Consider the following 21,577-nt stretch of genomic DNA (forward strand, 5'->3'; position numbering starts at 1 on the left):
ACAGCTATTTGATTAATACCAAAGGTGCAGTACAGTCCACTAATAATAATAATAAAATGTATTAATAACATGCGTACCTAAATAATAATATTGTGGTCAGCAGTGGGTTAACTGTGAGGTGTGATAACTGGATACCTGTCAGCTGTGATGCTGGGTGTGATTTCTATATCTGCAGGTTGTGGTGATCAGGGCAGGATTATCTACCAGCATGGAGTTTTGGGGGCAGCTGATAGCCCTGGGGTGCTGTTTGATCACAACGCTTAGTGCTCAGAAGGGTAAGGATCTGTGGTGTTTAGTCCTCTGTGTGCTAGAGACTTTAAAGCTGCTGTGTTTTACATGGCCTTTCTACTAGAGTTACAGGTGATACACCCTGATTGTAAGGATGGAGCTATCTGTGTTAACCTTCACTTCTCTGTGTTTTACAGCTCCTGATAATGCTGTCTACTATGCATGCAACAGAACCTCTATTGGCTTGGCTGTTAAGATTGACCCCCTGGGCACAGGGTTGAGGCTGAATCCCTCAAGACTCTTCCTGGGGACTTGTAATCCTTCCAGTACCACAGCCCTAAGAGGATACTTTGTGTTTGAATACAAGTTATCAGAGTGTGGCTTCACCACTCTGGTTGGTTTATTGTTGGCGAAATATAACTTGATGACTCTGCCTGTAACATGTTTTTCTGATCTACTGTGATGTCTAGCTGTATATTCAGAGGTTTGAGTATCTGGTGTTCTACAGGAAATACATGATGCCCCATGTAATTCTGTAACGGCTAATGTTAAATGTTTGTTTGGTCCTATAGTGCAAATTCTCCATGCTTTGTAGACAAGAATGACAAGTTGGCTGTGATATATTTCAGTTTTAAAAATTGTTTGGCCCAGTCCTAATCTGATTATATTCCTGACGGATAGAGAACTATAGCTATATTTTTGTGAAGTGTCTTGGTAAATGCTAGAGTTTTTCTTGAATATACTAAGACCTTTTGTGGCACTGGACCTAAAATATTTTTACTCTGGACAGGTGTTCCCTCATATTTTCAATGTCCAGCCTATATGAAGACCTGGTGTTTTAGTTGACACTAAACATCAACTTGCCCCAGATACACACATCGAAGTACAATTTGTAAACTAAATGTGATGCCACATGCTCCCAGTGGTGATTTGGGAATCCAGTTCCTCTGCAAACTATTGAAACATGTGTTCTGTGGGCTTTAATATCCTCTGTGTATTACCGAACATGCGTGTAACTGATTCCTTTTTGTCTCTGTAGGCATATGGCAGTAACGTGAATCATCTCATAGATCTGGTTTACAGTCCTTCTGGCAGTGTTCAAGAATACCGCCAGCCATTTGTAGAACCCGTAACATGTTTGTTCAACAGGTGAGAGCAGTGGTAGGAAAGCATTCCTAGATCTGGCTACCTTTTGGTTGTGTGCGTTTTTCTTCCTATTGGCTATTCCGTATAATATAGTCGGACATTGTATCTAAATCTTTCATTCTTGTATTGTTCCAATACCTTGTCCTAGCATTTGTGACGGCTCAATGGGGTAGAGGCCATCATCCCCTTGGGTAAGGTCTTGCATTCGACGAGACCTCTGAACTTAAGTGACTGCATATTTCTATGTTGCACATTAAAAAGGTATTCCTGACACGTAAACTCATTTGTTCTGCTTCAAATTTGCCTACAATAGATAGTCTTTTCTTTTAAATAAGACAAGGGGATGTGTAACACAAACATGATGACTTCTGATTAGCAAACTAGATTAATGTACAATGTAGTGCCTGGTGAGGCTTGCACAGAAATATGCTTGTTCCTTGGCAGCAGCTGCCTGGGGTCCGTGTGCTGAAGCTTTTATTTTGGGCTATGGACTGCAATAAAGCTTTTTTTACTTCTTAACCCCTTAACGACAATCCCTGTACATGTACGGGGTTGCCGTGCAACGGGTTAACGACAATGCCCGTACATGTACGGGCTGCCGTTAAATAGCTGCATCGCCGCGATCGGCGGCTTTGCAGCATCCACGGAAGCCTCACAAGTGAGGCTGACCGTGGATCCGGGGAGGGCAGCCCTCCCCGGAAGAAAAATGGCCGCCGCCGCACCGATCATCGAAGATCGCGGCGGCGCCCGGCTAAAACAGCTTAGGAAGCGATCTGAATCGCTTCCTAAGCATAAATGGTGTTACTGACATGCCTCGATATCGAGGCATGTCAGTAACACTACCCCCCTACCCCGATCGCCTTGTGATTGCTCCGAGGAGCAACCACAAGTGCCATCCTGTGAATGACGTTGCCGTCATTCACAGGATGGCATCCACAATAAATATGAGTTCATAGAGGGTCTATCCAGACCCTCTTGTGAACTCTCGAGCTCCTCCTGCAGGTTGAATGCAGGTACTGCATCCAACCATGCAAGGTCAATGGAGCCCAGCTCACTAATGAGTGATTAGTAAAAAAAATTAAAAAAAAATTAAAAAGTTTAAAAAAAATAAAAATAATATGGTAACATATAAAAATCCCCACTGTCACCAAAAAAAAAAAAAAAAAAAAAAAAATTAATAAGCAAGTCCTAAAATTCTTTATCTTTACAAAAATTCCAGCATGGAAAGAGTTAAAATATTGGCATTACAAATGCCCATAGGGTGTCTCGTATTAAAAAATGCATGAGTGGATGGGATAAGTTGAATTGGCCGGGTTCAAAGGTGTCCCAAATATGGGACATGGGGGCAGTAGGATCAGATGTCTAAATGGCCAAAAAATACACACCTCACAAAGGCGGCCTTTTACCTCCCAAATAACCCAACAAACCCATGCATGTGGGGTATCACTGCGCTCAGGAGATGTTACTGAACACATATTGGGGTGTTGTTTGACAGGGACATATACCAGGAGCGATAAATTTATACCTGAAGTACAACGTGTGTGGAAAAAAATACAAAAAAATGTACTACCATAAAGTTTCACAAAGGCTGGTGGTAAAATTAGTGCATGGAAAGGGTTAAATTACCAGCATGTGAAATACCTTGGGGTGTCTAGTTTTTAAAAATATATGACTTGATGGGGTAAATTGCATTGGCCGGCTTCAAAGATACCCGAAATGGCACATGGGGGGAAGAATTACCAGATTTGGAAAAAAAGGTTTTGAAATAGCAAAATGCTACCTGTACTTTATGCCCCATAACCTGCAGAAAAAAGCAAAAAAACATAAAAACATTGGGTATTTCTAAACTCAGGACAAATAGTAGAATCTATTTAGCAGGTTTTTTCATTCGTTTTTGCAGATGAGTAAAAGTTTTTTGTTTAAAGTAATTTTTTAACAAAAAATCCCCATATTTTATCTTTTTTTATAGTAAATTAGATGATATGATAAAATTAATGGTATCTAAAGAAAGCCCTGTTTGTCCTGAAAAAAACAATATATCAAATGTGTGGGAGCACGAAATGAGAAAGAAGAAAATCACAGCTAAACAGTAACACCGAAAAATGTTAAAATGGCCATTGTCCCACAATATACTACGAGTAAAAACCCCTATTGTCCTTAAGGGGTTAACCTGGATGTGATCTTGTCCAGCTAGTGCTACATTGGATAGGCGAGTCTTCTGTTGGGATTTGGAACTGAGTCTTACTGGCATTGCCACACCAAGATAAAAGTGGAGCAACTATTTTGGGACTTGAGCAGGTGTATTTGAGTCCTTTTTCTGACTGGCAAACTATGTGACAGGTGTTTTGGGCTAAACTTGATTTTTAATCAGGAGAAAGAAACATAAATCTATCTTGTGAGTGGCATTAAGATGGTATGGAAATGTTTCAAGTCTTCATGGATGATATATTTGAGACTTGCATATTGATGCATGCTTTCCATGACTGCCTCTACTGAAAGTAGAAAGTAATTTGATTCCATGAAGTGCACCTTCACCATGTTCTTGTATTCCTAACTGTAACTCTTCCTTGGTTATTACAGGTCTCTTACACCTACTGTGTCACCAAATGTTCCAGTATTTGCTCAGCTGTCAGGAGAGGGTACTCTTATTTTCTTTGCTGAAATAAAGAAAGGTATTAAGTTGTCACTGTTTCTCGTATTTCTCTACTTTGTGCATAAATTCTGAGGGCATCTTGTCTGTGTCACCAATGTTCATTTTTAACTCCTTCTTAACAGATGACTTCTCTGGACCTTCTGACGCTAAAGAATTTGTTTTGGGATCATCCATATCTGTGGAGCTTTCTGTGGAAACTGCCCAGCACCAGCCTCTCCAGATTTATGTGGATAAATGCATAGCTGCACCAACACTCACACTTACTGCTGCCACACAGACCTACAAGCTTATTGATAACCATGGGTAATATATCTTGCATAATCTCCTGCTAGAATAGAATTTATACAACACTAAAGTGATGTCATTTAAGGTGGATCTGCAATCTTCCCAAATACTACATTTACAGTTGTGTGCGATAAAACATTTTATAGTGTTGTCTGTGTTAATATGGACAATGTATACACGTAACAAACTTGCATATCATGGTGAAAGGCATCTTGCTGTCCTCTTTGAGTCTGCATCTCCCCATTGACATTTGCCGTGTTCAATCTAGAAATTGAACGTGTAATGTTGTCTTGGTCAAAGGCTGCTCTTTAGGTCTACTTTTCGAAAGTGGGGTTTCAACTAAATAGTTCCTGAACAATGACGCCTTTATAAAATGAGTAGCTTTAATAAAGGAGTTTAATGCTTGTAGTAAAGGGTACTGACTGCTCTTAATCAATTGCCCCTAGTGATGGGAGGGGGTAAAAAAGTAGCCATATCAACTTTCAACAGAAGTTAATAAAATTACCTATAGATTCTGGCAAACAAAAGGCACAAAGTAATTTTAATTGAGGTACCTGGTTCAACAATCTTGTAGCAGCCAAGATCAATGACACTGTCAATTTGGTTTCCAGTCTTGAAGTTTTCTCTTCCTATCCTACTTCTACAGCAGCTTCCTTGATCAATCTGAAAATGATGCATTTCCTCTTTCCCCTCTCTCCTTCTGGCTCAGGCGAGGGGTTTCATAGTGGAGGCAAATTTTCGTTGCCCGTTAATAGGACAACTATGACCATGGCGGTAGTAGCCAACAGACCATGAACCTGCACAACATTAGAACTTTAGTTTACACTAGCTGGGATGGTAATAAAATAGCCACAACTACCAAAGTCTGCATCCTATGTGCAAGCTTACAAACTAGTTGATGGTACTTGATAGCTGTCGGTGCTTCCTGTGTTCTACATGTGACTTCATTTAAATTATATTCATTCACCACCTCTCCTCTGGTACTAAATGAAGTGACTTCCCTTTCCACAGGTGTTTTATAGATGGTAGAGAAGCCGCTTCTACCTTTAAGCCACGTCCATCTACAAATGTCATCAGGTTGACCTTCGAGGCTATGCGTTTTATAGACTTTGATACAGATGTGAGTGTCCACCAAAGTGTCCAACAATGCAAAATCGGGACATGCGCAAGTATGCTAATGAAAGTAACCTTGTGCACCTCTTGTCTCTCTACAGGTATATCTTCATTTTCATGTTTTAGTTTGGGACCCTAAAGTACAAAATGACCCTACAAAAAAGGCATGTTCTTATCTCAGAGAATCAAATAGGTATGTATCTCTTTAAATGTGTAAATCAAGCAACATGCACAACTTTGAATTTAGACTTTGATATGTCCATAAGTGCAGCCTCCAATGCACTCCGGGGACTTTAGGTAGAAATGAGGGAAAGGTACAAAAAGGTACTTTTGGATGCTTTACTTGTGGTCAAATGGGCTCGTGCCTAAAACTCTGGCTACTTGCTATACAAGGCCACTTATATTTTGGCATAAAGAGACTAGTAGTGACATTGCCCATTGCTAGATATTTGATTTATATTAAGCAATCTTGTCTAACTAATTCCCTTAACTGTACTAGTTAAGCATCCTTTAGCCACAAGATTTGAAGATCATGCAACCTGTAAACGTGATGAAAAACAGCAGCTGATGTATCTGGTATGAATGCATCTGTTCCAGACTTGTGTAGCCTTAGGTTCACACTTGAGCCTGTAATTATGTAAATTTTAAGTTGAAATGGTCAAATTTTCAGGTATGAACCATAAGCGGTTTGAATATAAACTTTTTAATACATCAAAGTAATGCTAATACAAACTTGACTACTGCAAATATCCCCAATATTTAACACTGCAAAACGTTGTTCCAAGTTTTGTGGAGTGCGTTTTATTAATCTCAATGTACACAACAGCAAGGATCTGTAGGTATTCATATAGGAAGGACAGAGTAGAGGGGCTCCACAACCCACCAACATGCAGTGATCAAGTGTTGTGATGAATTGATGATGTAAAAGTGTCAATGGAATTTAGCAACTTTTCAAACAATATTCTAAACATTATAATATCTTCTAACTAGGTGGGAGCTCCTTGATAATCCGACACGTAGTTCACTCTGTAGCTGCTGTGATTCTGTCTGCAAGAACACCAATCGGAAGAAAAGAAATGTAGAGGGTAAGAATCTAATGTGAGCCATGTGAAATATGCCAATCAACAAATCTTTTAAGGAAAAAAATGAAGATCCAAGCCTTATGTTCCACTAGGTGTTGAAGAGCAGTCCGGTTTGCATCATGTTATGGTCCTTGGACCTTTAAAGTTTCAGAGGCAGTCTGTTCCTGGGCAGAACTTGGATGGAAATGTCTCAAAAACTGTCCCTGCACAGCCAGGTAGTGTGTGTGTTTGTGGGGGGGGGTAGCTAATGCAAGATAAAACATGGGGTTCTGGTAGGCAATTTGAGTCTTCTTGCTGCTGAATTAAGACGTGGCTACTTACAGTAACAACATAGGAGGGCACAAGGATGCAGGACCAGTTATGGCTCTCATTCATATAGGCTGAGTGCCTGTTCAATAATCAAGGACTACAAAATGCAGGTTGCTGTCGTATTTAGCAATGATAGCATGTCTTCCTTCAGTGTAAATGTGTCCCTGTAGACTTTCATGCATGGTTCATCCATTATGTACATATTCCATACATAATGCTTTTCATTTTGTCTGTGTCATAGGCTTGCCCATACCACCTGCCGTTGGGGCACTCCTCCTGGAGGTGCTTGTCCTGTTGGTGTTGTCCATCGGAGTTGCTGTGTATAATCGTAAACCGAAGACCCAGGAAGCTGAGGCAGCTAATCTCTTGTCAGCTGAAAGTTATGAACCCCAAAAGTAACATATTTAATAAAAAATTCTAAACTCGTGTTATAGTAACAATCTCTCCACTTATCTGTAACGTACCAGCATTTTTAAAATCTGTAATGGGCAGGACACTGGAACATGGGATAATAGATGTGGTAGTAGACTTCTGACACCTACAACTCCCACTTACCAAGTATCTTATAAAAATTTTTTTTGGGAAGGCTTGGCATAAAGCCTTACACCATTCAATGTTTTAGTACAGTAGGCACGGGTCCCATTTCTTTATGCAGAAAAGAAAGCTAGAACAGACGAGTCTATTAAGACTTGGTGTGTAAAACTATCCAGCTCATCCAGCAGGATAAAGTGGTATATTGCATGTTTTTTTTTTTTTTTTGGAATTTTAAGCTGAAATGTGGTATCCACTTGAATTAAAAACATTTATTAAAACTAACATAAGCATACAAGTCTACAATATCTGTGTAGTGCAAATTACACAAAATAATATTTATATAATATACACACAATAAGAAAACTTACTTAATGGCAGTGCTAACGCTCTGTAGCATTACCAGTGCAAAGATTGTTGCTACAGGATGTTTATACACGGCTCAGCCATAACATTATGACCACCTGCCTAATATTATGTAGGTCCCCCTTTTGCTGCCAAAACAGCCCTGACCCGTTGAGGCATGGACTCCACCAGACCTCTGAAGGTGTGCTTGTGGTATCTGCATCAAGATGTTACCAGGAGGTCCTTTTAAGTTGCTAGGTGGGGCTTTGAAGGATCGGATTTGTTGGTCCAGCACATTCCACAGATGCTCAATTGGATTGAGATCTGGGAAATTTTAAGGCCAAGCAACACCTTGCGCTGGTTATTTCTCAGACCAGCCTAAAGGCTATTCCATGCACAGGGCCGGCCCGACAATGGAGCCGAGTGGGGCAACCGCAACCGCAACCCCAAGCCCTTTTTTTTTTTTTTTTGGGGAAAGAGAAAGGGGCGCCGAGTGGTCAGTACCCGCTCGGCGCCCCTCTCTCTCCTCTGCGGCGAGTCTCCCTGTTCGGTCTCGTTGCTGGCTTGTAATGCTGAGTGCCAGAAGGTTTTAAAATTCGCCCCAGGTGGCATCTTGCCTTGGGCCGGCCCTGTCCATGCATCTACTACACTTTCAGTAAAGCGATATTTCCTGATATTACTCTTATTTTACTAAATAAAAAAAAATACAGGCTGGGTGTGAGACGCTCGTTATTCCTCTATCAAATACCTAGTATGAAATATTACCTCTCTTCAACCATACATCCCAACAACTTTGATTTTTGTCTTGGTGTGAAGAAGCCCTTTTCCATAGTACATTGTAACTGAATTTCATACAATACTACTGACCATTCTATTTCATCATTTCTTTTCCACCTTCTACCAATAATTTGACTTAACCACCATTATGATTTGTATGGCCAGAGTTCTGTTGTAATTTCATTAAAAAAATTTTTAATTTGAAATGGAAGAGAGCTTTCTCCAGACTTGTAGTCAAATATAAAATCAAACTAAAACATTCTCACCAGATGTATACAGTCCCACTTTTTTTTTTAATTATAACCTCCAACAAATATGCATATGCTCAGGAACATAATGCCATCTATGCATTTTTTTATGATGTAGCTCTTGAATTGAAAAACTGAGGTATTTTAATAATTTCAGCCCAACTCAGATTCCAATCCGCCTTATCGATAGCATAGAATAGATCCTAACTCCAGCCCCTTCTAGCCTTCAAAGTCATCCCTTTATTAAAAAAAAGCCCAGTAATTTATATTTATTCAATTTGAAACATTTAGTCAATAAGCATTTATCCTTCATATGAAAGGCTTTATAATTTTTAAATGTATCCAAAAGCCCAATATGTGATTCAATATCTTGGAGTTGGTTAGCCTCAAATTGTATATAAGTCCTGGAACTGTTTTATCCAACAATCTGGTACTCTCATAGGGATCATTCTAAAGTAATAGAGCCATTTGGGTACCACATAGAACTTCATCACTTTGATCTGTCCCAACTTCTGTGAAGTTACTAAACTAAGCTCTGTGAATGTGATTTTGCATCTATACATTTCTATCTCCGCATCTCACATCTTTAAGGTCCCTGCTTCATCACATGCACTTTGCTTCGACTGTCAACAGACTCATTGAAAGGCATTATTCTTTATTTCATGTGAGTTGGTGATCATTTTGCCTTGTCAAAGAAGTATGTCAACCCTATTTTAAGGTTATATTGGAGTGCCATATGAAAGGCCTCCATTGAAATGTCTTGCCATTCAAATCTGTGCATCAGTTACAGGAGCAAGAAAATATGGCCTCTGCCTTAAGTCCTTCCTACCGGCTTCTACAGAAAGTACAGGGCATTTGTTCGTAGCTCTCCCACTGAATTCAATAGGAGAAGCAGCAACTAATCACATGCATGCTACCAGAGCACGGTTTTCCTAGTATACATATGGCTTGTTTCAGTTGAAGTGCTACTGCGCATGCACAGGACGTATGCTCCCAGCTTACGTTTCCTGATTTTCGTAGTTGCAGCTGCGGGTAGAGTGAACTGAAAAAGTCTCCTTTCCTAACTTCAAGAATGCCTGCACCAATCTGAATGTTACATTATAGTCTATGCAAAATTAACTCAAATGCAAGGCAGCCTGTGTCTTTATAGAGAGAGAAGCCTGCACTGGAGAAGTAAAAAGTCATCCTTTGTTGCATTTCATCTTATGGATAAAATGTTATCCTATACAATTTTAACTGAAGTACACCAATATACCAGACTCTTGGTTTGCATTTTAAAAAGGATTACTCAGTAGGTAATCAGGATTACAGGAGAAGATACAGAAGGTTGCATTTGCTTGTGGTTCAAAGAGCCACAGCTTTAAATCATACAAGACTGAAGTTTGTGGATCGTGCGAGGTGCAAGTTCACTGGGCTCTAAAACATTTTCACTCTTCATCTCGGATACTAGGGCCCAGAAGAAAAAAAGTTGGGCTGTAAACGTAGATGCTTTAGTGTTTACAACACTACGCTGAATCATGTAGACCGAGAATTCTCCGGGGTACTGGAGTGTGTGCTGTAAAGCTTCCGGAGGCTAGAATCGAGCAGATAGTCCACAGACCTGGGGGAAGGTAAAGATTATAGGAATTAATGGCAGGTAATATGCAATGCCCATCCATTTTATAGATCTTTACGCAAAATCCATCTGGCTCTATCTATAGTGAACCTTTATCCCTACATAAACACCTAGATGACAACTGTAATGCTGTTCCATTAAGAGAAAATAGTATTACACACTAGTATTTTAAGCAAATAAAAATCTTAACATGGCTGCCCTTTTACCCATTCCACTGCATTTTAATCACATAAAAACACGCCCATTATGAAGTAAGTGTGTGAGTGTGTGTGTGTGTGTGTGTGTGTGTGTTTTTGCATCACAGGGTGAGTGTTCCCAAGAACTCCAAGTTTGGGAGTCAGCACACTGAGAAAGGGATAGGGGCGATCTGAAACATTTGTGTAGTTCATTCTTAAACCTCTAATAAACTTGATTCCTACACTTTTTACTGCTTTACTTAAGCGAGTGTCACTTAACTTGGGGCACCCTAGAAGATTAAAATAAAAATAAAATTCGATATAGCTGTTAAACAGTCCCCATGGAGGATTGAAAAGATACCAGAAAGAAGATGAGGATGACCAGAATTCTACATAATCCAACGGGTAGTCCCTACTGAACGTGGAGTCTTAGGCTTGGTTTCCATTTGGGTTTTTTTTTGCTAAAAACGCCTATAAAAACGCCAATAGCGCCACCTGGCAGTTTTTTGTGAAAAACGGCTGCAGCCAGATGTTAGCTGTAATTCAATAGGAAATCGCAAAATGCCATTTCCACTTGGCGTTTTTCTGTTTGGCGTTTTTTCAGTCCTCTTTGGCGTTTTTCTGCTTTTTTGGGCTCTGTGGCAGTTTTTCAAAACTGCAGCATGTTGACACTCTGGCGTTTTTTGCAAGAAATCTTGGCTTTTTTTCTCCAATAGAAGTCTATGGGAGAGAAAAAACGCCATGAAAAAGCCATGTGGGTTTATTGCCTTGGCGTTTTTTATGGCGTTTTTTCCACAGTTACAATGCAGAGGATGGACCCAGTATCTGTGTGTCCTACGAGAAATAGGCTGAAAACAAACAGTTTCACACAAAACAAAGTCCTGGACTGGTTCATATTGAATTTTACACCATTTGGAACAAACATGCCATTACAAACAAACATACGCGACCGGATCCTGTGTGCCAAAAGCAACAGCAAACAATTTGCACCATCATTTGGGGCCAATCTTCCCAGAGGAGCAGACATTCGAAATAAAGCATGCCTTACAAACCACAGAAAAGAGACAAAAGGGTCTACCAAGTAAATGACATCAGGAGAGGGCAGATACTTGCCAGTTATCCTAATCCCTTTTAGCTGGGTGAAACTTCTAACTTGTAAAGGCTGGAAAAACTGCCTAAGGTCAAAAAAAGCAATTTCCACAGAAAGGCTAAAACGCCAGAAAAAACGCCAAAACGCAGGTAAATGCAGTGGCAGTTTTCTTGGCAGTTTTCCTGGCGTTTTTCATCAAGAAAAAAACGCCGGACAAAAACCCAAGTAGAAACCTAGCCTTAATGAAGAAAAGCATCAAATGTGAATGAATTCACGTAGTGTCCTTGATCAAGGTTAGTGAAGTTATATTGCTGTTTGATGTGATTGTTGTCAATCGGGCCATGAATAAAGTTCAGATTTGAAATGTAAGTTATAAACCTTTTTATATTAATAAAAGTAATAAAATAGATATGCTGATGATTATGAATTGTACTCCATTGCGCTAGTAAATATTTTCGAGTATTCTATATCAAAATGTTTTCCCCGCATACTTCTTGCCACATTTACACATAATCAAGTAGATGGTTTTTTTTTTGGTTTTTTTTAGATGAACATCAGGATACAATGCCAAACTATTTGGCATTAGATTTCCCCGACGTTGCCCTGTTGACACACACATGGTAAAATGCATGTCAGGAGTGATTCTTAAGCAAAGGACTAGACAACGCTAGCAAGATATTTTACTAGGTGCAAATTAGGCATTCCTGTCCAGAATACATCTGCCTGCCTTGCAAAGAGGATCTAGTTATAGTGTATTTGCTCCCTGAAGTCCTCGTTACACGTGCACTCCAATGACTTTGAAGAACCACAATAAAAAGTAGCCCAAAACCTTTAAATAAGAGCAGGCCAGGAGGTAACTTATCCCCTTCTTACCACCACTACCTTTATATGTGTCTGGGAGATGACATCTTCTACCAAGACAAAGTCAAGTGTAAGTTATTTGATGTAATGATATGCAGTCCATTCAGCTGTGCATACTGATGGGATAAGGTGCAAATAATATCACAACTGTTTAACCACATCGCACATGCTAAACCTCAACAGTACCAGTGTACATGCTGCAGACTTGTAACACCCTATGGGAATCTCATTGAATGCAGTGGTAACTACCTGTCTATTGGTGTTATAATAAATGGAATGGCAGACAGTCCTATTGCAGTAGTAGTCCACTTGCGTATTGGTAGAGGCCAGCGAGTGACCCGTCCCATAAGATACAGTGAAGCAGCACATATACGATTAATGGTAAATCCTGGGATAGCCACCGATGCCAGAGCTTGCCAAACAAATGTATCTACAACAGCCACTGTGACACGAGCAGTTTTGTCAGGATCGTCTGAATGCGCCTGGTGAAAAAGACAGAATAATAATCATTTTAAAAAAACTCGCAAAGAAAAATATGAGCAATATTACAGTAAAATGGTGCACAATCTTGCCTCAAAATTAAGGATGCACCAAAATGAAAATTCTGGACTGCAGATCTCTCACTCGCAGACTTCTGCAGGGTCCCGGCTGCTTCCTTCTGTGCTGCTGTACGAGCAACTTCTCTTGTCCCACCCCCAGGGGAAGAAGGAAGAGGGCAGAATCACATGACTCTGCTGGGTTCCTGCTTCTCCTGGCCGTTAAAAGAGACGCTGCTCGCACAGTGTGTGCAGCCAACGCACAGGTAAGCAGCCTGGCCCCTGCGGAGGATTATTTTTTTTTATTATTTCTGCATTTTGCCAATAATGCCCTTTTTGGCCACCAATATAAATAGGTGCATCCCTACTCATAAAGCTTCCGTTTTGTTTTTTTTAAAACATTTTATAAATGTGTCTCATTCACATAAAACATAGTAAAAACAACCCCAAACTATTGCACTTTTGACATTCTAGACAGCAGTAATGGTTTAGATGTTAAATAAATGCATACGAGCCCTACTATGTACTTACCTTTGATGCTTTTTTCCCTTTATCTACTGCATCTGCACTCACATAGGCAGTGGCAACTCCATAAGTAGCCCAAACGAGGGATTTGGGGACCAATGCACGGAATGACTCACCCACCTCATTAGCATAGCCTGCAATTAAAAAAAAAAGAGCAGTAAGGGGCTTCCCTCCTTCATACGTAGTTTGTTCCCAAAGAGGCCCAAGGTACTCACTAATATGAGGCAGGGAACATAGAGTTCAAGTTAGGTCTAACATAGCTTTGGTTTTTTTTTTTTTGTTTTTTTTGTTTTTTTACAAAACACTTTGAAAATAAAATTTTAAGAATATCCGTTCTTGAACAACTTAGTAAAAAAATGAAATCAATGAAAAAATATGGGACGTTATATATTTACTTGTAAGAATTTTTATTGCCAGCATTACCTGTAATAAGGACTGTAGAAACACATTTTAGGGGGACTGCATACATTGTAGAAGGCAGCTGGTAAAGGGCAGTACATATTTTCATAAAAATAATTTACTTTTGAGGCATTATAAACATTCCACCTAATTAAAGTCTTACTATTAACTATTAGATTTTAATGGGACCTATCCTTGCCAGTTAATCTTTATAGGGATAATATAATGTCCCTGACACACCTACTATAGAAGGATGCCTACTAAAAGTACTCTGTGAGTACTTTAATACGCGTTGTTCCAAGAAAGAAAAAAAAAAAACTACACTGAATTTGCAGCCGTGCCGGAAGGCTGACTTATTCCTCCATGATCCAACATTTCTGGCGCTGACTTGCTGCCTGAAGCTGTCAATCAGTGGCAGGAAAGAGCTACTAATACGAATATTTTCTTTTTGCTGATTGGCAGCTTCAAGCAGCCAATCAGTGACCAGAAAGTGCTCCTATTCACAGCAATAGAAAAACCTTACAGATGCGCACTAGGGCCTAAAGAGACCCCCCCATATGCAACATTCATCTGTGCTGAATGGAGGTGAGCACATCACGTGCAGGGTGATGTACCGTATTAGGCAGAATGTAGCTCCTGGAAGACATTTAGCTGAGGGAGTGAAGAAAAAGGGGCACATGTATTTGGGGGGATTCTGAAGAATCTTCCCATGCATTTCTAAATGGACCACACACACCATCTGCTGCCCCAAACATGATTACATATTAAAGTACTCAGTACCCACTGAAGCTACAGATCCTTCTAGCCTTAGTCCCAGTTGCTCAGAAACTGCCAGTCACTGACAAGGAAGTGCTCCCATCCAATCACTGGAAGCACTTTTTGCACCAATACTTGCATGTGTATTCTGCACAGGTGGTGAAGCATCCGTGCAAACGCACTGCTGAGCAGGAGATACATTTCATTAACAGATCGCCTGCAAATCAAATAGCTACGGGGTGGTAAAAGAAAGCAAATCTATATTGGATTCCATTGAATCCCCCTATGCAATTGCATTCAAAAATACTTAAAACATAAGATGACATGTATTTGCATATGATGGCCGGAGAGTACTTTCAAGTTGTGGTAGATAAAAGGATGAGAAACATCTAGATCAGAAAAAAAATTAACCTTCCCTAACATCTCACTTGCACATCTGTCACTCTTTCCTATTATGCATTGCCTGGCAGTATATGCTGAGGCAGGCAGAAAGCAGAAATCCCTTTGACACCCAGAATCAAAGCTGAACTTGCAAGTTACCGTATATACCTTTTCTAAAACACAGTTCATTCATTAGCTCTGCTGTTAGATTGCTGTATAATATTGCCTGGGAGCAGAGGAGGGCTGGCTGCCCAGCAATAACGTTTGGCATACAACAAGCTCTATGTGCATTTTCAACACATTTTGAGTAACAAAATGCATACAACTTCCTTTAATGAACACCAAAGGATCCAGTTAACATGTAAATGCTGCCCTTAAGTCATTCTTACCCTAGATCCCCTAGAGGATCTTTGTGGAATTGCACATTAAACACAAATAACGGCAGAGGGCAAAAATGTTTTGAATCATAGGAGCTCCAGGGGGGGTAATTCATTGTCCTGCCTTCTATGCCATGACTCAGATGTTTCACAACACCTGTCAAATATTTAGTGATACTATTATTAAATTTAAATGAAATAAAGGCATATGGATGCAGTTACATATTAGTTTAAACATACTCTTTCTACAGTCATGGTGGATCTATGCGATCTTATGTCATTGATTGACATTTCCAGCAAATAAACTTTTATATATATATATATATATATATATATATACATACATATATATACACACACACACACATATATATATATACTAAATAAAGACACACACACATATAGTGTGTCTTCATTTCTTCCAGGCCTTATTTGAAGGTCATTTCAAACACCGTGTATCCAAGTCATGTCCTGCTGAGGAGTTGGTATGACTTTGCTAAAGTAGTAGTTAGCGGGTGAGCACCCGGCGAAGTCTCTTACCTAGGTATCGCACCCACGTGTCTCTGTAGAGGTCTGGCTCAGAGGAGCTGCTGTGGGGGTCGTGGCCCATGTCTGCTCAGCGAGGACTGGTGAGGGGGGCGTGACACGCACTGTAAGAGAGCAGTGTATGTAACCCCAGCCCGGGGAAGGACACTGCAGGCAGGAAGCGTCAGCAATAGGCGGGGAGGCAGGTAGGAGTACCTTCCTAAAATAACACAGGCTGGGTATCCCTGGAGTAATGACTGAGGGAAATAGACCAGACAACGGGTAACCCGCAGCAACGGGATACACGTATAGAAAAACGGGACGGTTTAATTAACAACAGGCTGTAGTAAGTTTGGTATTAGGACTGCATAAGCATCTGTAACAATATTACGATTAAACAGAATTGAAATGTTAACTTTGCAATAGAATAACTACAATGTTTTCGGATATCGGTACAGGCGCAGTGTCACTCAGAAGCGTTTGGAGAGTTATCGGTAAAACACCGGTATAAAGAACGAGGCCATGACAGTAACAGCGGCCATTGCGCTTAACGGTACCCCCAGTCAAAGTGCATTAGTTTACGTACCCAACTGAGGTTTTGCGCGCTCCAGATCACGTTTGGTTATTGTCAGATGTTCCCCTGATGCCCAGCTCACAACCAATGAGAATGCAAGGTTAGATGCACGTGGCTGTCTGCGCCCAAGGCACCCGGTTTGAAAGCAACATTCCATAATTTTAGAATACTCGGAATATAAATGGCGGGATCACTAGGTTAGACGGAGTATTACTGGAGCTTTTGCTTAATAGCCAGTAATGTAACAAAATCTCTGTTGCTGCAAAGTCATAACAATATAGCTTTGGACACCACCAGAGTATGGCCTAGTAAAATAATATATATTATCCCTCTACATTTATGTCTGATCAGGAGTGGTCTTAATGCATGGCTACTCTGGGCAGTTTCCTAGGGGCCCCGCAGTGAATCGCATTGCTGCTGACACTTTGATTCACCACAGAGCCCCTAGAGTATGGTGTTAGTCTGTCTGTGTTTGTGTGCACCTAGGCGTGGGCCAGCACAGTGGTATCCTGACTTCAGGCAACTGGGATATGATGCCACATCCTGGTGCTCTTTGGCTTAAAGGTGACCAGCGGCTTACTACACAACTAGTGTGTAAATGGGCTGGCTGTTAAGGCATGTCACAGCTGGGAGGGGGCAGATCACCAAAGAGCCTTAGGCCAGAATACATTGCTGTTTGTGTGTTTTACTTTTACCAGGTGCCAGCCCTCCTTGAGAAACATTCTAGTGCCCCATTCATGTTAAAGTGCTTTGCTATCCATGCAAGTTTTGGCTACTTCAACCATCCAATTATTGGCAGGAACATGATACCTTTGAAATGAATATGCACGCTCATTAGATCTTCTGGAACATGCTTGCAAGCCAGCTCTGGAGCTAACAGTGAGCATACACACATGAACATTACTGTTCTGGAAACCCATCTCCTGCAATGCAGAAAGCAGTAGTAACAGAAAGATTTTAATGAATCCCTTCATGCATTTGCACTAGAGAAAAATGTTCATTTAAAGGAGACTACACTCAGCTATAAAGTGCATATGATGGCCGGAGTGTTTAAGCCATGAGCTGTTTACATGTGATTATTGTAAAAACAAAAATTTAGGGCAACCAGCAGTGGATTTTAAAGAGGCTTATGAACATCTGCCCTGTATTTCCCATAAATACCCATGATTAAAAACACTTTTAAGTAAGTCTTTGGAAAAGATAAGGCAAATTGCAAATTATCATGCTTCACAACTTAAAATCTCTATTTTTATTGAGTTATTCAGTTGACTATGGCAGTAGTTTTTAATTACAAACAATAGAAGTCTGCTTGAACATTGTACCTCTAAAGGTTGAGACCTAACATATGCTCAGTAGGCTTTAGTTAGTCATAGAAAGAATTGTAGAAAAGAATAAAAGATTAAAGGACAATAAGAGAATGAAATATGCAAAGATGGGTGAAAAAAGACTGACCAAAAAATACACACCTCACAAAGGTCTTTTACCTCCGAATTAACAAACCCATGCATGGGGGTATTACTGTACTCAGCAGATGGTGCTGTTGGGGTGTTGTTGACAGTGACATATTCTAGGAGCAGTAAATTCATACCTGCAGTACAATGCGTATGGTAAAAAAAAAACACACACAAGAATACCACCACAAATTTTGACAAAGGCTGGTGGTAAAATTAGTCCATGGAAAAGGTTAAAATACCAGCACTTGAAATACCCTGGGGTGTCTAGGTTTCAAACATATTTGGTTTGATGAGGTATATTAAATTGGCCAGCTTCAAAGATGTCCCATATAACACATGGGGGCAGGATGACCACATGTCAAAATTCCAATTTGAAAAATGCATACTTCCCAGATGTGGCCTTTTAGCCCCCCCCCCCTTAGTTTCCCAACACATATGGTTTTTATAGGGTAAATTGATTGGCTGGCTTCAAAGATGTCCCAAATAGGACATGGGGCAGAATTTTCAACATTCAAAATTGGCCATTGTCAATTAAATCACTAATAAAATTAACGGAAATTCAAAATGATTTTAAGATATTTTTATCACTAGGTAAACATAAATTGCTCTTTTGTCTTGTGGTGGAAGGACATTCTGTTCAGAAATTAGATTTTTAATCTTTAACATTTTATAACTATGAACACAAGCCCAAGCTGAAATGCAAAAATAAAAAAATGCTTTTTACAGTTCTTGCTTTCTCCGAGGTAAACGTTCAATTTAATTTTGTCTGTGCACTCCAATTTTAAAAAGTTCAATAGAATTATGAAATACAAAATTCAGAGATGGGTCTGATTTGGAACAGAAAGGAAGTATAAATCCCAGCACTACAAGGCTTTGCTGGGTTTCATTCCAGTCAGAACTAGATTGGTAAACCTAATAGAAATGTAGGGTTTTTTGTAGGATTTGTGATCAAAATGTGTTTTTTCTACAAGTTAGTAGAACTTATTAATGAGACAATCAAGCCATTATACACACTTTAATGCAGATGATAGCTGCGTAGTCCCTTTAAATTTGTGTGGCCTTCACATTGAAAATGTGTGAGGGCTTTTTTTCAGAATCCATCCCACATGCGTTTGTTCCTTCCCCTGCCCCCAGCTATTTGCAATGCAGGAGAAGTTTAGGTGAAGTTGTTAAATAACTCTCATTTACAATATTGAAGCACAGAAATTAACCATCTAGGTGTAACTTACCCATAGAAAAGTAGGAGTGCTGAATGTTGAGGGTGGTGGGTAATCATACAGACTCTGAGAACAGGGTTTTAGGTATAGCTGTCACTCATGGATGTACCAGAAATTAAAATCAGCCCTGGCACTTTAAGAGCACAGTCTGATAAAATACGTGCATGCATCCACTTACTGCATACACACAGCCACACAAGGTGTATATGCCGCATTAATACTGAATAGTACAATACGGTATGTGAGATTCTTATTTATTCCGAACTATAAAATAATAGCGTTTGCCAATTTTGGAAAAGTGACAAATTGTCTTTAAGAACCACACAAACATACACTTGGATGAAGCTTTATTTAAAATCATAAAAAATAGGGTCTCCATTAACTCCAAAGGAGCAGGAGGTTTGCAGGAAGCCAGAATGGGAATCAACTGGTTTCATTTGAGGTGCATAACAGAAATCGGTACTCACAACCAACATAAGGTGCTAACATTAATTTTATCTTAAAAATTAATTAAATTAACAATGATTAATAATGCTCTGAGTACTCTCTTATTTCATTTTTACCTTTTGTTTTAGACAACCATTCCTTTCATTAAAACAAAGCTGTTAAAATATTTTCTTATAATAAAACAAAACATTAAGGATCCTTCTTTCTTCACTTCACACAGATAAGGTGTTGGGAATTAAACAACATCTGTAGCTTGAACAAAATCCACCCTACATAGCAGCCTGTTTAGTACCATTCAAGCATTTCCAAGTAAACATTTCTATTCCTTAATAGATCATAAGCAGTATGTCATGCCCATATTTCTTTTTTTCAGGGATCAGTGAAGCAAATTATGTTTGCTTCAGTCATTCCTGTCCATAACATTTGTAGTTTCTCATATAGAAATTCTGCCTTGTCACTGGTTTCCCTTTGACATTAGGAACATTTCAGTCAGGTAGTACCACAGGGTCTCAGTACATGTGTAAGCATGCGTTGGGAACACATGTTCATGAAATCCCAAGGAACTCAACCCATAGTGGCTATGTTCACAATTGAACCAATTAACATTTCAAATGGCCAAAGGTGGTCTATAGGGTGTGACTATGGGTGGACTTCATGATGACTTTTTATGTGACTTATGTGATCTGTTGGTAGCTGTTAATGTAAATGAGGAATGTATTTAGAAGAAAATGAATGTACTTTATTTGCCCAATTCTATTTCTAAACCATTATCTGCTGTTTCTATAGATATTACAGTGATGTTTAGGGCATATAGAACACTGATACACTCATACTCAACAAACATTCTGAGCTTCTGGAAAAGGGAATTCAGGAGAGGGAAACAAAGGGGTTTGGGTCCAAAGAAGGAATGTCCCTCCTGGGGAAGACACTTGGCGGGTGTACAGCAATCTTCTTTTGGGAAAGACTTACCAAGGCCCTTAGGTAAACTTGGGATTTAAAGACTAGAACCCTACACTACATGTGTTGACAGATATAGAGATATAAAAAAATCAATACACCCATGAGTTCACAAATTAGTTAGTATGCAAAGACACAAATAAGATATTAAATGTCTACCCTTTATTACAAAACCATGTAGAGAAGGGGTACTCTGTCTGATGCAAGATAGTGTGGTTCCATTCCCAATTAAGCCATATGTGGTGTGGTTACAGAAAAGTACCTTAAAAATGATATATAGTGCCCAGTTCATCAAAATATAGATTAATATTTTTAAGAAATGAGCACAATTTCTGAAAAGTACTCTCTCACTTAAACTTGGTGTACTCTGTGTTTACATTAAAAAATCTATGTATTGCTGTAGCATAAATGTAAACAAACACCTCATAAATGAAGTCACAAAATATAGATTTGCTGCATTTGTGTCTCATTTGTGACATCACCATGTAGTATCAAATGCAAATCAACTATTCCCCAATGTGGTCGTTCATTTCATGGCGCCTTAATGATGGTGTCACAGATAACAAGCAATGCAGACGAATTCAAAACCCGTATTGCCTTGATGTATATGTGTGCTACTGCAACACGAACACTATGTCTAACCGGTACTATGGGTTGAGCAATAAATTGAGCACACCCTTAAATTTGGACATATTTGAATATAGAAACCCAGTAAGTTTGGTAAAGCTTCGTTAAGGTCATTAACTTTGCACCAAAAAGTCGAGGGTTACTGCATATCGAGCATGCACAGTCAATGGAGGACCAAAAAAAGTTGGAATGACACTGTCACCTGTAAACAAATACACACTATAGTCTCCTGGGTTGTCAGTGTCACAGGAAGACTGTATCACAGCAGAGGAAAATGGCTGACCGATGGCAGCTTTCTGTCTGTGGAGTAACCAACACCCTTTGACTTTAGATTGGTGCAACC

At 39.6% G+C, this 21,577-nt stretch overlaps 2 protein-coding genes and 1 long non-coding RNA gene across 3 annotated transcripts; 1 reads left to right on the forward strand and 2 right to left on the reverse strand.

Moving 5' to 3' along the window:
- The first annotated feature begins 208 nt into the window (after positions 1 to 208).
- Positions 209 to 7,215, forward strand: LOC128468500 (zona pellucida sperm-binding protein 3-like). Its single transcript, XM_053450282.1, has 10 exons — positions 209 to 275; positions 426 to 622; positions 1,268 to 1,377; positions 3,955 to 4,046; positions 4,150 to 4,330; positions 5,324 to 5,432; positions 5,527 to 5,618; positions 6,416 to 6,510; positions 6,600 to 6,722; positions 7,058 to 7,215. Exons 1-10 carry the CDS (start codon positions 209 to 211, stop codon positions 7,213 to 7,215), a joined length of 1,224 nt encoding a protein of 407 aa, XP_053306257.1.
- Positions 7,216 to 9,969: 2,754 nt separating this feature from the next.
- MTFP1 (mitochondrial fission process 1) lies at positions 9,970 to 16,144 on the reverse strand. Its single transcript, XM_053468572.1, has 4 exons — positions 15,974 to 16,144; positions 13,527 to 13,654; positions 12,709 to 12,941; positions 9,970 to 10,317 (listed from the first exon to the last, which is right to left on the reverse strand). Exons 1-4 carry the CDS (start codon positions 16,041 to 16,043, stop codon positions 10,233 to 10,235), a joined length of 516 nt encoding a protein of 171 aa, XP_053324547.1. The 5' UTR covers positions 16,044 to 16,144; the 3' UTR covers positions 9,970 to 10,232.
- Positions 16,145 to 19,533: 3,389 nt separating this feature from the next.
- Positions 19,534 to 21,020, reverse strand: LOC128499694 (uncharacterized). Its single transcript, XR_008354797.1, has 2 exons — positions 20,416 to 21,020; positions 19,534 to 20,323 (listed from the first exon to the last, which is right to left on the reverse strand). It is a non-coding gene; the product is annotated as an uncharacterized LOC128499694 (long non-coding RNA).
- Between the last annotated feature and the right edge of the window lie 557 nt (positions 21,021 to 21,577).

This window comes from Spea bombifrons, chromosome 1, assembly GCF_027358695.1.
Source record: "Spea bombifrons isolate aSpeBom1 chromosome 1, aSpeBom1.2.pri, whole genome shotgun sequence".
NCBI lineage: Eukaryota > Metazoa > Chordata > Amphibia > Anura > Pelobatidae > Spea > Spea bombifrons.